This window comes from Helianthus annuus, chromosome 5, assembly GCF_002127325.2.
Source record: "Helianthus annuus cultivar XRQ/B chromosome 5, HanXRQr2.0-SUNRISE, whole genome shotgun sequence".
Taxonomy (NCBI): Eukaryota; Viridiplantae; Streptophyta; class Magnoliopsida; order Asterales; family Asteraceae; genus Helianthus; species Helianthus annuus.
Window position 1 is genome coordinate 54626647 of NC_035437.2, and position 14966 is coordinate 54641612.

At 37.0% G+C, this 14966-nt stretch overlaps 2 protein-coding genes across 3 annotated transcripts; both read left to right on the plus strand.

Annotated features, from left to right (window-relative positions):
• Nucleotides 1–247: 247 nt before the first annotated feature.
• On the plus strand, nucleotides 248–2934 carry LOC110940330 (beta-1,4-mannosyl-glycoprotein 4-beta-N-acetylglucosaminyltransferase). 2 transcript variants are annotated; one of them, XM_022181886.2, is made up of 2 exons: nucleotides 248–415; nucleotides 1640–2934. In XM_022181886.2, the coding sequence occupies exon 2, from the start codon at nucleotides 1677–1679 to the stop codon at nucleotides 2760–2762; it is 1086 nt and encodes a 361-aa protein (XP_022037578.1). In that variant the 5' UTR covers nucleotides 248–415; nucleotides 1640–1676; the 3' UTR covers nucleotides 2763–2934. The 2 variants fall into 2 exon arrangements, with proteins under 2 accessions (XP_022037578.1, XP_022037579.1); XM_022181887.2 differs by having other exon boundaries at nucleotides 248–410.
• A 269-nt stretch (nucleotides 2935–3203) lies between these two features.
• Nucleotides 3204–10591, plus strand: LOC110942925 (mitochondrial carnitine/acylcarnitine carrier-like protein). The gene is made up of 17 exons (XM_035989896.1): nucleotides 3204–3866; nucleotides 3939–4075; nucleotides 4195–4335; nucleotides 4417–4808; nucleotides 5277–5335; nucleotides 5402–5545; nucleotides 5713–5848; nucleotides 5986–5992; nucleotides 6072–6463; nucleotides 7201–7317; nucleotides 7503–7689; nucleotides 8384–8440; nucleotides 8827–8985; nucleotides 9071–9240; nucleotides 9326–9489; nucleotides 9574–9987; nucleotides 10327–10591. Exons 4-10 carry the CDS (start codon nucleotides 4417–4419, stop codon nucleotides 7211–7213), a joined length of 1143 nt encoding a protein of 380 aa, XP_035845789.1. The 5' UTR covers nucleotides 3204–3866; nucleotides 3939–4075; nucleotides 4195–4335; the 3' UTR covers nucleotides 7214–7317; nucleotides 7503–7689; nucleotides 8384–8440; nucleotides 8827–8985; nucleotides 9071–9240; nucleotides 9326–9489; nucleotides 9574–9987; nucleotides 10327–10591.
• The last annotated feature ends 4375 nt before the right edge of the window (nucleotides 10592–14966 follow it).

The window sequence follows — 14966 nt, forward strand, 5'->3', positions numbered from 1 at the left end:
AACTCAGCGCTGGCTCTGCTATCTGAGTCCACATTCTTAGAGAGGGTCCACAATATGCAGATATGACAATGGTCACCGTTAGAACTTAAAAAAAAAAAAAAAAACATATTAACCGAAATCATATAGTTGTGTAAATAGGATTGATAAAGAGGTGGGTGAAAAGGAAAGTATGCTCTACACCGCAGTACACCATATCAACCCTAGTCCAAACTGTGTCTTAATTTAATTGGCTTTGCACCTTTACTAAATAAAACTTCGGCTGCACAGGAACATAGCTCCAGCTTACAGAGACTGTGTCACTCACATGAATCCCTTTCAATTTTAAAATGGGCCTGCTGTATCTATAATAATAATAATCCTCTGGATCTTTCAAGATTTGTCTCCAGTTTGTTAATTAATTCTACGAACATGTAAGGTATGTCGATCCAGTTCATCACAATAATCGAATTTGTTTTAGATTTCGATTCTGATTCGTTGTTATGTGTTAATTTTGCTAAATTAGGTTTTGAATTGAAGTTCGTATTCTTGCAATTTTTTGAATTTTGTTTTGGTATAATGTTGATGATGATTGTTTGTTCTTCTAGTTTGAATCCAGTGTGATTGTTGTAGCTGTTGGATTTGGTTGATTTTGTGAAGATTCAGAGTCGGTGATCTATGTTCACAACTGCAGTAGATAAGAGTTTCTTAGAAATTAACAGAATATCTAATCTGACTGACACGGAATTCATAGATTTGAGTTTGATCCCCATTGGAGTGTCCATCCCTAAAATTTGGGGATATATTTATGGTTTTTATCTATTTTTCCAGTCCAGGGAATCACTTCCCATCCTATATATATATTTATTTAAAGATCCGCTATTTATTCCCCAATCCCTATCCATCAAAATCCTTATTTTATGTGTGGAACAAGTATTTAAGTGAATGGGATGTAGAATAACATATTTTAGAGATTTTTAGTTAAAATGGATGAGTATAAGGAATCCAATGTGACTGCTTTAAAAGGGTTTGAGTTAGTTTCAGGGTTGAAATGGGGTGTTCACCCATTTAGTTTTGGGGTAACTTTGTAGAATAGTAACCAAGTTTAAAAGTGTTCCAATTAGGTCACTCAAGTTTCAAAAGTGTTTCAAACATGTCACTTAACATTCATTTTTCATTAAAATTAAGGGGTTTTTTATCCATTTCATAGGTAACCGTGGTTATGTGGATTTTTGTTTATTTTTTCCCTTTTATTTGATGCTAAGGTCGGGTGATGACGTGGATTTTAACTTGTTTCTTTAATTTTTAATGTAATTAAAGTGTTTTTCATTTTTATAAATATAATTTCATATATTAAAAGAATCTGACCCAAGCATCTTATGCTCCATTTTTTTCTTGACACATGGAAAAATGACATGACTCGATTTGAATTTAAGTTATTTAATTGGAGCAAAAACGATACGAGTGACCTAGCTAGAACACTTTTAAAACTTGGTTACTATTCTGTGACATTTTAGAAGAAAAAATGGGTTTTATTATGTCACAGTTGATCGTAGTTGTTTTATATACATTTCTACTTTTTTGCTCTAAATTTGTAATTCTAGAGTAACAGTATACAAAAAATGATAAATTTTGGATTAAATAGGTCGTGTACATTTTGCAGATCATAACGTGCAGCCTCAATTGCCATCTTCAACAGCATGGGCTCACCGCGGTCTGTCGCTAGACGAAGAATCACCAAGTGCACGTTTCTTCTACTACTTGTTATTCTCGTGACACTTCCGTTCACAGCCATCTTTGATCACACCCAAAACATCACTTCATTCCTACGCCCACTTTGGGACACACCACCACCCCCATTCGAATACATCCCGCACTACTACGCAGAAAACACCACAATCAGCAACCTCTGCACGCTCCACGGCTGGTCCTTAACCTCTGAACCGCGCAATGTCTATGACGCAATCCTATTCAACAACGAACTAGACCTGCTCGAGCTCCGCTGGCGCGAACTATACCCATACGTCACCAAATTCATCATCCTCGAATCCAACATGACCTTCACCGGCATGCCCAAACCCCTTGTCTTCGATTCGAATCGCGCCCGTTTCGCTTTCGCAGAAGACAAAATCGTATACGGGTTGCTCCCGATCCCACTATCACCCGATGTGCCCGTGGACCCTTTCTTAATCGAGTCACATCACCGTAGCATTATGAACGAGCTGATCCGACGGTCAGGGATCTCCGATGGCGATCTTTTACTCGTGTCCGACACCGATGAAATCCCGAGCTCTCACACGGTTAAGTTGCTAAAATGGTGTGATGGGCTGCCAACTGTTTTACATCTTGAAATGAGAAACTATGTTTACTCATTTGAATTCCCAGTGGACTACAACAGCTGGCGGGCCACCGCGCATATATACAGCCGGTGGACTCGATACAGGCATTCCCGACAAACCGATCTCATTCTTTCGGATGCTGGGTGGCACTGCAGCTTCTGTTTTCGGCACCTGAGCGAGTTTGTGACGAAAATGACGGCGTACAGTCACGCTGATCGCGTGAAGAAAAGGGAGTATTTAGATTACTCTAGGATTCAGAGGAAGATTTGTAGGGGAGATGACCTTTATGATATGTTGCCTGAAGAGTATAGTTTTAAGAGTTTGATAGGAAAGATGGGGTCGGTACCGCGGTCGGCTTCGGCAGTTCATTTGCCGGCCTATTTGATAGAGAATGCAGAGAAGTTTAAGTTTCTTCTTCCCGGTGGCTGTCAGCGTTCGCCGGAGTGAGATCGGTTTTCTGGGTTGGATACTGTTTGTTTTACACATGTATGTAGAGTAGGTTTTCGGTAACAAGAGTTTAAAGAAAGTTAATGTTTTGTATAAATGCTATCTTATATCTTAGTTAAGTTTATTTGGATGATATATTCTTATTTCATAAATGTTGATACATCTTCGTTAAGTATATTTGGATAAATAATACATCTTATTTCATAGATAAACATTAGACATCTAGACTGTTTATGGGCCTGTTGGCCTAGGCCCTACGGTATTAAGAATAACTAGGGTTAAGACCCACCCGCGTTGCGGCGCGGGTACATCGTAAACATTGAATGGATTAGTCCAAACGTTATATGATGCATTAACCATATGAAAAGACACATTTCGACGTATCCAGTTGAACTCAGTGTAACCTGCATAAGCATTGTGATTGGATCAAACGTAAAGTAAATGGAATTCATATCGAACAATCATAACGTATTATATGTGACCCAACTTATACAAAGAAAATGTAACAGGTGTCTATATATATTCTAAAGTTTAGTTATAAGTTCAATTTTAAAACCAAAATTAATGGCTGTTTTAAATTGGGTTCTTCTATCTCTCTCCACTAATTTAATAATGATTGGTGTTTAAGGATTATTAATTGATGATAATTGATGGTGATTAGTTATGATTATATAAAATGTTTATTCAAAATAAGGATTGACTTTTCAGATTTCTCTGGTCCCTATCTCTCTCTCAACCCCACCCAAATCACCACACTAGCTTTCAATGTCCCTAATAATCAATCAAGAAGGGGCTCTTACCCAGATCGATACTCATTGTCAGATTGCTATTCCAAGGAGTTTGGCAATCAGAGATTTTTGGCGTACTAACAGTGATTATCTGATCTTCCAAGTCTACCCCCAAGACTTCTAGGTGGCTGAATGCAGACAGATATGGTGTGGAGTTGTTGCAATCAACGATGTACCATTGATTGAGAGAATAATCCGCACCAATTCCAAAAGGGTATGGAATCGTCACCTTCCCGCACGTATCATTGCACCCTGTCTTGGCGTACTTTGGAATTGCAGTGGATGCTGATGCCATTGAAACAAAAATGAGTAAACGGTAAGGTTGATTTAACTTCGTATTTGTAAAACGTTACATTTATTTCTTTTAAATTCAAGGGATACCTTTCAGTGTCCCTATGGTTGTTATGGGAGTTAATTAGCAACAACAATCAAAACAAGTTAGATGATGAAAGAGACTGGTTGATGAACGATGTGTTGTAGCGAAGCTTTTGTTGCGATTGAAGCTCCTTTCAGATTTATATACAGGTTCGTTATGCGCTTCAGAGATGTTTTATTTACTGATTTGTTTTATAAACTTATGCTTATGGGGCCAAATTGAGTGTCACTTTGCATTGTTTGATTGTCTTTCAAATTTTGCATACAAGGTGCTCGATGAAATGTCTGTGTGAAAATCAGCAGTGACGGCCAGAGCCAGCGTAGGAGATGGAGCCGGGTGGCAGTATAAGAGCCGAAAGGACATGTTTTGATGACTTTTGATTGAAGTTTCATAGTTTTTCAGACAACCAGTGAGTTTAAGTGAAAAAAAAAATCGAACTTTTCAAACATATCGTGTTTTTCATTTTCTTTTTGTTCATACGAACTCGCAGATGGCGGATGTAGCAAAGGACTTAACCGCCGGAACAATAGGAGGGGCGGCACAGTTGATAGTTGGACACCCTTTTGATACCATCAAGGTCAAACTTCAAAGTCAACCCGTCCCTCCACCGGGTCAGCTCCCTAGATATTCTGGTGCAATAGATGCCGTTAAACAAACAATAGCAGCAGAAGGTCCACGGGGTCTATACAAAGGCATGGGTGCCCCTCTTGCCACTGTGGCAGCTCTAAATGCTGTTCTGTTTACAGTTAGAGGGCAAATGGAAGCACTTTTGAGGTCTGAGCCCGGTGCACCCTTAACCGTGAACCAGCAGGTGGTTGCTGGAGCCGGTGCTGGAGTTGCTGTTGCCATTTTGGCCACCCCAACTGAGTTAGTCAAGTGCAGGTCAGTCCATTTTTTTCAATAATTAGTTTCTTTTAAGTCAAATATTGACTCTTTCGTTAGTCGAACATACTAATTATCAGCTTCAGAGTTGATTTCATTATTGACTCTTTCGTAAGTCAAACATATTTCGGTAAATTTCAGTCATGTTTTTACCTTTCGGATCGTCTACGATTGAAAGTGTTATTAACTGAATCTGATTAACGAATCAAAGTGAATCCAGGTTTGTTGTTTGAACGAATCAAAGGTCTGAATTTGGGTTGATTTAGTTGTAATTACAGGTTGTTTCGGATAACTTAAAAGTTATACAAACTGTTTTTTGGTTGATCTTGGACATGTTTTCATCCATTTTAGAGATTTTGATTGGCTGAAACTGAACGACAATCAGCATATTGTTCAACCCTGTTTTGACCTGTTACCTGACCCACACATATTTTATCAGCACATATCTGATAGATTACAATTCTGCAGGTGGACCCCCATAAAGCTTGGTGTTAACATGCTAACTCGGATCCATTTCACGAGAATCAGTTAGCTGGTGAACCAACACAAGAATTCTGCAATGGCATCCTCTTCTTTGGTATGATCTACATCAGCAACAAACTTGAGCATGCCTTTGGCATTCCAATATCTTCTTGGCTACTTGGAGAGAGAACCGCTTCCTCCAAGAATCTCCTTGGCTCCGGTTCCAAAGATGACGATGGATGCCTTGCAGATTCGTACTATCGTCGACATCATCGGTATGTAATTGTTGAATCTAATTATTTTTGTGTACGATTAACTACTTGGAGGTTTCGCGTTATTCAAAATAAGGAGAAAAAAAAACATAAACTTGCCACCCACCCTCCTTGACCCATTGGAAATTCTTGAAATGTTGACTTTTCGTACGCTACTTTTCTGTTTACAGTTAGAGGGCAAATGGAAGCACTTTTGAGGTCTGAGCCCGGTGCACCCTTAACCGTGAACCAGCAGGTGGTTGCTGGAGCCGGTGCTGGAGTTGATGTTGCCATTTTGGCCACCCCAACTGAGTTAGTCAAGTGCAGGTCAGTCCATTTTTTTCAATAATTAGTTTCTTTTAAGTCAATTTTAAAACCAGCGTAGGAGATGGAGTCGGGTGGCAGTATAAGAGCCGAAAGGACATGTTTTCATGACTTTTGATTGAAGTTTCATAGTTTTTCAGACAACCAGTGAGTTTAAGTGAAAAAAAATCGAACTTTTCAAACATATCGTGTTTTTCATTTTCTTTTTGTTCATACGAACTCGCAGATGGCAGATGTAGCAAAGGACTTAACCGCCGGAACAATAGGAGGGGCGACACAGTTGATAGTTGGACACCCTTTTGATACCATCAAGGTCAAACTTCAAAGTCAACCCGTCCCTCCACTGGGTCAGCTCCCTAGATATTCTGGTGCAATAGATGCCGTTAAACAAACAATAGCAGCAGAAGGTCCACGGGGTCTATACAAAGGCATGGGTGCCCCTCTTGCCACTGTGGCATCTCTAAATGCTGTTCTGTTTACAGTTAGAGGGCAAATGGAAGCACTTTTGAGGTCTGAGCCCGGTGCACCCTTAACCGTGAACCAGCAGGTGGTTGCTGGAGCCGGTGCTGGAGTTGCTGTTGCCATTTTGGCCACCCCAACTGAGTTAGTCAAGTGCAGGTCAGTCCATTTTTTTCAATAATTAGTTTCTTTTAAGTCAAATATTGACTCTTTCGTAAGTCGAACATACTAATTATCAGCTTCAGAGTTGATTTCAATATTGACTCTTTCGTAAGTCAAACATATTTCGGTAAATTTCAGTCATGTTTTTACCTTTCGGATCGTCTACGATTGAAAGTGTTATTAACTGACCCATTGGAAATTCTTGACCCATTGGAAATTCTTGAAATGTTGACTTTTCGTACGCTACTTTTCTAATCTTGGTTGGCTGGCCACCAAGTGCCATATTTCTCTGGTCCCTATCTCTCTCTCAACCCCACCCAAATCACCACACTACCTTTCAACTTTCAATGTCCCTAATAATCACCAGAATACTTTTCAAGGGATACCTTTCCGTGTCCCTAACAAACATTCTAATTTTCACAAAACATTGAAGATTATAAAAAAAAAGTTTAAAATCGCGTGAGGTGAGTAATTTAAAACCTTGCAGTCACCCCTTCATTCATTCATCTTCTCTCATGGTCTCCACATTTTCTTACCCGTGAAGAAGAGGGTAGCTAAACAGCCATCTTCTTCAATCTCCCACATCCTATATAACAATAACAACAGATCTTTCCCCAATCAGATCTAAAACTCTCAATCTTTATATCTTAATTGGTACATATATGATTATATCAATCATGGGTTGTTGATATTTGATGTTAATTTACACTAAAAATATTAACTTTTTGTTGTAGGAGTTTCGATTGATTGAATCTTGATCTGTGGAAGATCCGATGGTTTTTTTATTGAATATGAGGATACCCATTTTGTATTAGTTTGTGGATGGAAGCTACCGGTTTATACTTTGTAAGGTGAGACCTCATGTTTTTGTATAATCTTTTATATAATATATATAGATAATGTAGTTTATAAAATTTAAAGTTTTATAAAGTTGTTAATACCATATTTAGTGATTTGTTTTATAAACTTATGCTTATGGGGCCAAATTGAGTGTCACTTTGCATTGTTTCATTTTCTTTCAAATTTTGCATACAAGGTGCTCGATGAAATGTCTGTGTGAAAATCAGCAGCGACGTCCAGATCCAACGCAGGAGATGGAGTCGGAGTGGCAGCAGAAGAGCCGAAAGGACGTTGTTGTTTATTTTCTTTGTAAAGATCGACATCTTGAACCTGCACAGTTCATCGAAGTTGCTCTCGCATCATCAGAAGGTCTTTTTTAAGAGGTATACATAATACAAATTATTTTTCGAATGAATCCAACATCGTGAATTTTGATAACATAGTTAAACGTTAAATTTGCTTTTGGAAACTGTTAGTTTAGATGTGATTGATAAGCTTAATGTTTTTAGAGGAAATGGCAGGGCTTCGATGTAATAGAAATCCATATTAGATGCTCCTTAATTTGACAACGGTCTCACTATATGTTTTAGAATTTCTTTTGTTATTTTTCATGATATCTTAAAACTTTCATCGGTCTGTGTGTACATGCAGAAAATATACTATCACAATACAAAGAATAACATCTGATAACATGTGTCTGCCCTCACCCTAAAATATTAGCATTTGAGGTGACAGATAGGTGGGTTGGGTTATGGTTGAATATGGATTCATGGTAAAACAGGTGGCTGACATTAGTATTTGTGGCCCAAATGTGAACCTACAGCTGCAGCCCTAATGTGCATTCATTACAATCCAAGTATGTTAGGAGGAAAGTTACACTGTTAATATGATATGATGGTCACTGGTGTACTTATTTGTAAAAAAAAAGTAATGTGGAGTGGCAGTAGGCATCTAATACTTTTCACTATTGCCATTGTATTTAGTTGATTAGTTTAATAGGTTTGATGCTCCAATTTCATGTTGTAAGCAAAAAATAATAAAGTTTGAAGTTACATTTTATAATTTATTTTACCTCAGATGGAAGGAAGGGTGTCACATCTTCTATTGGTTGACTCATCTAAGACGGAGCGTCTGGTACTTATTCAGCCTTCATTGTTCATATTATCATACATTTTAAAAAAAATATGAAATGGTTTTTGTTTATTTTGCTAAAATTGGTTTTTTCCCCATTTTCCCAGGATGTACCAAACGATTTTCAAATATATTTTAACCAATTGAATCATCCATTTTATTTAATAATATAGATTTATATATATATAGACTTCTCATATTCAGATTGCATAACATCAAAATATATGTTACCATCATTTATTATTATTAATATTATTTGTTATCATTAATGCAATTAGATGTTTCATATTCAGATCCTATAACATTTTTTGCATTTAAACTTTCATTAAAATGAAAACTGCCACAAGTCATCCCAAAAGGCTACTTATCATGTCTCTATAATTACACAGCCACAGTCAAGCATCCTCCCTTTCATTATGCAACCTGTGGCTGAATATCGGAAGACACCTGCCAACATGAAGAAAACCACTGCTGTTGCTAACTGTTCAGAAGGTTTGGCGACTCTTGAAGAAATATTACACCATGGTCGAGAAAATAAGAAACACACGGTATCAAAACTTTCTATAATTTCGATTGTTTCCCCCGGCATTATTATTATCCATACATTAAATGTTTTCCTTCTAATCCATGCAGAATGCTGAGTTCAATTGTCGTGTGGCCATTAAAGGCGTACGTAATAGCGAAGAGTGGTTCAGACTTATGTGTGGCGGAGGAAAATGCATACTGCTGTTGCTAACTGTTCAGAAGGTTTGGCGACTCTTGAAGAAATATTACACCATGGTCGAGAAAATAAGAAACACACGGTATCAAAACTTTCTATAATTTCGATTGTTTCCCCCGGCATTATTATTATCCATACATTAAATGTTTTCCTTCTAATCCATGCAGAATGCTGAGTTCAATTGTCGTGTGGCCATTAAAGGCGTACGTAATAGCGAAGAGTGGTTCAGACTTATGTGTGGCGGAGGAAAATGCATGAAAGGTGTATCGCGTGAACACGGGGAGCTGTGGTGTGCTGGTTGTGAAAACCCAGTTATGTTTCCACAAGCAAGGTTTGGTTTTCATATTCTATAGTTATGTGCGTTGGCAATCGCCTTTATACACTTTCACATCTGAAAAAAAAAAACTTTCAACAGGTTCCATCTTGAACTTGAGGTGCTCGATTCCACGGCAAATGCGGTCATCATGTGCTTCGATGACACTGCGCAAATTCTAACAAACACCATTGCTGAGTCTATACTCAATGCGGAATCGGGTCTCTCGCATATCTACACCGCTCCAGTCATGATACAGAACTCTGATGGTAGCATCTCAACGCTCCCAAACTGCTTACACTCACTTATGGGCACCACCCGAACCATCCAAGTTGATACATCCACATACTACCATCATGGGGCCTTTGAGAGCTTCAACTGCAAGCGTGTGCTCCCGGACGAAACCAATTGTGAATCCGTTGGATCTACCACTCCTACTCCCATGACTAGGAAGGGTAAAGGGGTGATGACAATACCGACACCGGTAAAGCTCAAAGAAACAATCAGAAAGTACATGTAAGTTTCTATATATACTTTTGACTTACCAAATTCCATGAACCACATAACTACATATCCATTTGTGTCGTGTTTAAGTAAATGTTCAAAAGTGAATATTATATGATACAAACATCATGTTTATTTCTTTATCACTAACTATAAACAAGTACAATTACACCATTGGTTTTGTTATGTGCTTTTTCAATTTGTGAACGCATACAACCCCATCGCTTTTTCGATTTGAGAACGCATACGACCCCATCAAGTTTTAATTACAAAATAATGGAATATGAACTGCTAACATATACGTCATCCAAGTTAAAGTTCTGCCTAACATTTCCTTTCTTTCTTTCACAGCCCTACTTATGAAGGTTCTGATTCGGATGATTTTGTGGGTAACTACTGAGGGGAACGTGGACTACATGGCCATGCATTAGCGGCAGAAGATTTCGTGAATTATTGAATAAAACCGGAAGCTTTGTGAACTCCTTTAAGTTTTTTCCCTGTAATGTATGTTTTTAGACTTGGCATACATGTTTGTTCTTAAACAAATTCCGCAAACAAAGTTTCCTGTGCTATGCACGCCTTACATTTTGTGTGGCCGGCTTATGGTACAAGCTCTTATCACGTTTTGTATGGCTTCTCTTACATTGTCTTTTGGCTAATTATCTTTTATCCATACATAAACATTTTCCTCGAACACACAACAAAATGAAGGACACTAACTGTTGGTCATGCCGTGCATCGCACGGGCCTTCCCTCTAGTGAAAGAAAATATGCACATGTAATCAAAAGGGATTAATTAGTGCTTTCGAAAAAAAGAGAGAAAAAGAAACCATAATTTGACTCCACTCGGTTTGAAACAAACTTTACGAAACGTACATAAAATAAATACGAAAACATATTATATTTGACCTGAATCATTTCCCAAAAACGTTCACGTCGAAATGTAGAACAACTTGAATTTATACGAAAACGTACATAGAAATATGCACGTAAAAGTGGTTTCTTTAAACGAAAACGTATTATATTTGACATGGCTCGTCTATAAAAAAAGTTTACATCGGAGTGTAGAAGAAATCATATTTACACATACCCGTACATAAAATATGCACGTAAAAAATAGTTTTTAAGTAAAGGAAGTATAGGGGTAAACCGAAACAAAAAATTAGTAAAAAATTTAATAGGTTAAAAACGTTCGTAAAACCGTGCCAAGTAGCACCAATGCCACAACCACATCAACTCTCAACATCGTAAAAATAAAATAGATAAAATGGTAAAAATTACACTGAACGAAAAGCAGACTAAAATCGTTGAACCACACACACCCGTTACAGTGTCTTAATATGAAGAAATTAACCAGAAACGTAAAACGTAGAAAATAATAACTTAGTCGATCTTAAACTCGCCCGTTGCGGCGAACTTTTCAAAATGGGAAAAATGGACATGTTGCGACGGGTCTGTCAAATATGAAAAATAGAGCAAAAACGTTGAACCTCACATGAACGCTAAGATATGTTAACTCGCAAAATTTAGAACGAAACGTAAAACGAAAAACTTGCGAAAGATAAAAAGCATGGGATACGAAAGTTGTAAATAATAAAGTGTTGTGTTAAATTATAAAAGATGGAAAACTTTGGGTTAAAAGTAAAAAAAAATGAAAAGGGGTTAAAATGTAAAATATGAAAGGTTTGGGTTAAAAGTAAAAAATCAAGTTTTTTTTTTTGAAACACTCCCTAAGCACAATGTACAACTAATGATGCACATATAAGTTGCTTATTAATATATGGAATAATAAGGGTATACAAAGTGGGCGGTAAACTCCTTTACCGCGTGGTAACACCGCCGCCAACCCCCTTTACCGCTTGGGAAGTGTTTGGTTTTTTTGACCGTTGTGCAATCCAAGGGCTATATAGCCGTTTAACATAAAAGGATAATAATAATAATTTTCACCTTTATAAACAAACCCAATTCACTGCCATTTTTATAAACACATTCTTACAAACAAATAATTTTCACCTTTACATTCAAATCTTTTCATACAAATGGAAGGCTCAAAAAAAGGTGAAGGGAAGAAAAAACATTTGGGGTCCGGTTCGAATGCGAGGGCGCAAGATAAACGTGGTGGTTCGGGTGGTTCAAGTGCGCTGTTTCATCCCCAACTTGGCTTTGCTACACGAACCCAACCTCCATTTTTTTAACCAAACCATGCAACCGAATTTCGGTTATGATAGCCAACCCCACCAAAATTGGTTGCTACACGATCCGACGACGGTTAGACCCGGTGTTTATGATTATCCTCTCGACGCCCAAAACTCTTTTGACCCGTTTGCTTTTCAAACCCCACGCTCACAATCACCGAGAGACATACAAGATGACTCCGAAGAGGAATTCGTGCCCGATACTCAAGAGCAACATAATGGTGAGGATGAAGATGTTGTCGTTCAAGAAGATCTCGTGAACCAAAATGAAGCCGCAAACGATCCGAAAGGAAAGAAGACTACAACAAAATGTGAAAATTGGACGCCTAAACAAGAAGAGGCTTTGGCAAAGGCTTATGTTCATTGCACTTTAAACAATTGAAAAGGCAATCAACAAAAGTCGGATGGTTGTTGGAACCAAGTTCTTAAGCACTTCAATCAAACGGTTGGAGGAAGCAACCGAAACCACCATCAAGTTCGATCGAAATGGATGGCGATGCAAACAAAGTTGAACACATTCAGCGGTTTTTATCATCAAGCGGTAAATTATATTATTTATATACGGTTTATTTTTTAATTAAGTATCTGGATAATTTTTTCATAATTTATTATTTTAGGATCGTTTACGTCCTAGCGGGTGCGACGAAGCTTTTGTAATGAAGCAAGCGCTTAAAGATTACAAAAACAAAGAAAAACATGACTTCCCTCATGTTGCGGCGTGGGAGGTCGTTAGAACATATAAAAAAATGGTCGCCGGTACCGTTGTTGGGTGAAGATAGCTCCGGCTCGAGTCAAAAAAGAAAGTTGTCAGATTCGGAAAATTATAAAGCGGATACACCTAGTGCCGAAGTCTCGAGCGGTCTTCCCGACATGAACGAGGATCCCTCGCCAAGAAGACAAAAGAGAAAGGAGAAAAAGGATAAAGGACCGTCCTCAATAAATGAATATCCAAGAGATATAACCAGTAGATTCGAAGAATACAAGGCCATGAAGAAAGAGTTCATGGATATTAAAAGGTTAGGAGAAGAAAAATACATGTCGTTGGCGTATGAGCAACGCGAGGCGTTGCGACGAACTATGTTCGACAAGGACTTGGAGACGTTTGACCGGTCTCATGACAATGTTCTCCCGTCGATGTTGGAAATCACACTCGCTAGAAAACGCGAGATTGCAAAAAAATATGGTTGGCCTTGTAATTTTTAGTTTTTTTGTTGTTGCGCTGTTTTATTATTATTTTTTTAACTTAGATTTTAATGTAATGTTTTTTTTTATTTATAAAAGTTTGATGTTTTATTTGTTTTATCTTAACACATAAGTTAGAAAAATAAAAAGTATAAAAAAAGTTTACCTATTCCAAATGTCTAACCACCGCCAACGTTTTTGAGAAATAGGTAAACAAAATAGGTAAAATGATGTGGCACTGTTTGATTGGGTGATTTGAGAGTTTACTTATTGAAAGTGTTTAACCACTCCCTTCATCCTAATACCTACCGTCACCACCAACCTTTTTTTTTTCTTTTTCGTCATCTTTCGACTCATCCTTGACACAATTTTTTAGTAGATGTTGAAGGTGTTGTGTCTTTCTCTTCGACTTGATTGATGAGATCTTTGAGACCTTCAATGCTACTATCGTTTGAGAAAATAGTATCACAATCATTGAACGGAATGAATAAGCCGATGTCATCATTGGAAAAATTAGCCATACTATTGGGTAGGTGATAAAACTGAGAGGAATAGAGGTTTGTGCATGATCGATATTTTAATTGATGAATGACTACGGTGGAATGATAGGGTATTTATATTTTCTCAAAAGTAATTTTTTTTTGTTTTCAACACCCCTAACGGTCATATTGACCACTACAAAGAATCATTTTGACCAAAAATCAAGCGACTTCATCTACCCTCACGAGCCATCCACCAAGCCTCCCCGAGGGGGGTGGCGGCGGTGTAACCATGGTGGGTTTCCACCCTTAAGCCCAACCTGTAGGGCGCCCCTTCCACCCTTATAAACTTAGTAATAAAGGGAAATGACGTCTGTAAAAAATTGTGTATTGCACAATTGAATAAAACCTTGTATTATACTGGAAAAAATATAGTATCACGTGTTAATACATACAGTTATCAAGATATTTTTAAAACATGTATTTGACTTTACATTTATAAATTATATTTTAAAATATTTTTTTCGATTATGTATTAACTTTTTTCTATGTAACTGATAAATGTTAATTTAACTTGTGTGTACTTACTCCTTTAAATGTTATTTTGACACAGTGAAATTAAATTAAATTACAATCATAAATATATAGAAAAATTAATACATACAAAGTATTAAGGACTGATATTTTGAATTTTGTTAATACCATCTATTCTCCTTCTATTATTTGACATACTTTTATCATTAGACTATCTAACCACATGAAATATTAAAAATAGTTTTAGAAATCACTCATAAATAACAATTATTATAGTCATTCTTCATCTATTTAAATTAAAAATAGTTTTAGAAATCACTCATAGATAACAATTACTATAGTCATTCTTCATCTATTTAAATATAGGGGTACTAGGTTTAAACCCCGTGTAATACACGGGTTGAATAAATATAATTTTATATACCAAATAATAAAAAATATATCTTTAAAAACCTCGTATTATATGGATTAAATAAATGTAATTTATATACCAAATAATAAAACAGTATATCTTTTAAAACCTCGTTTATTACATGGGTTGAATAAATGTAATTTTATATATTAAATAATAAAAAAATTATATCATTAAGAACCCCGTGTA

Bases quoted from the DNA above. Each gene is read 5' to 3' on its own strand.
- LOC110940330 (XM_022181886.2), top strand. From the start codon at position 1,677: ATGGGCTCACCGCGGTCTGTCGCTAGACGAAGAATCACCAAGTGCACG.
- LOC110942925 (XM_035989896.1), top strand. From the start codon at position 4,417: ATGGCGGATGTAGCAAAGGACTTAACCGCCGGAACAATAGGAGGGGCG. The intron at 4,809-5,276 runs GTCAGTCCATTT...ACAATTCTGCAG, and splicing joins ACTGAGTTAGTCAAGTGCAG to GTGGACCCCCATAAAGCTTG. The intron at 5,336-5,401 runs GTTAGCTGGTGA...GATCTACATCAG, and splicing joins GATCCATTTCACGAGAATCA to CAACAAACTTGAGCATGCCT.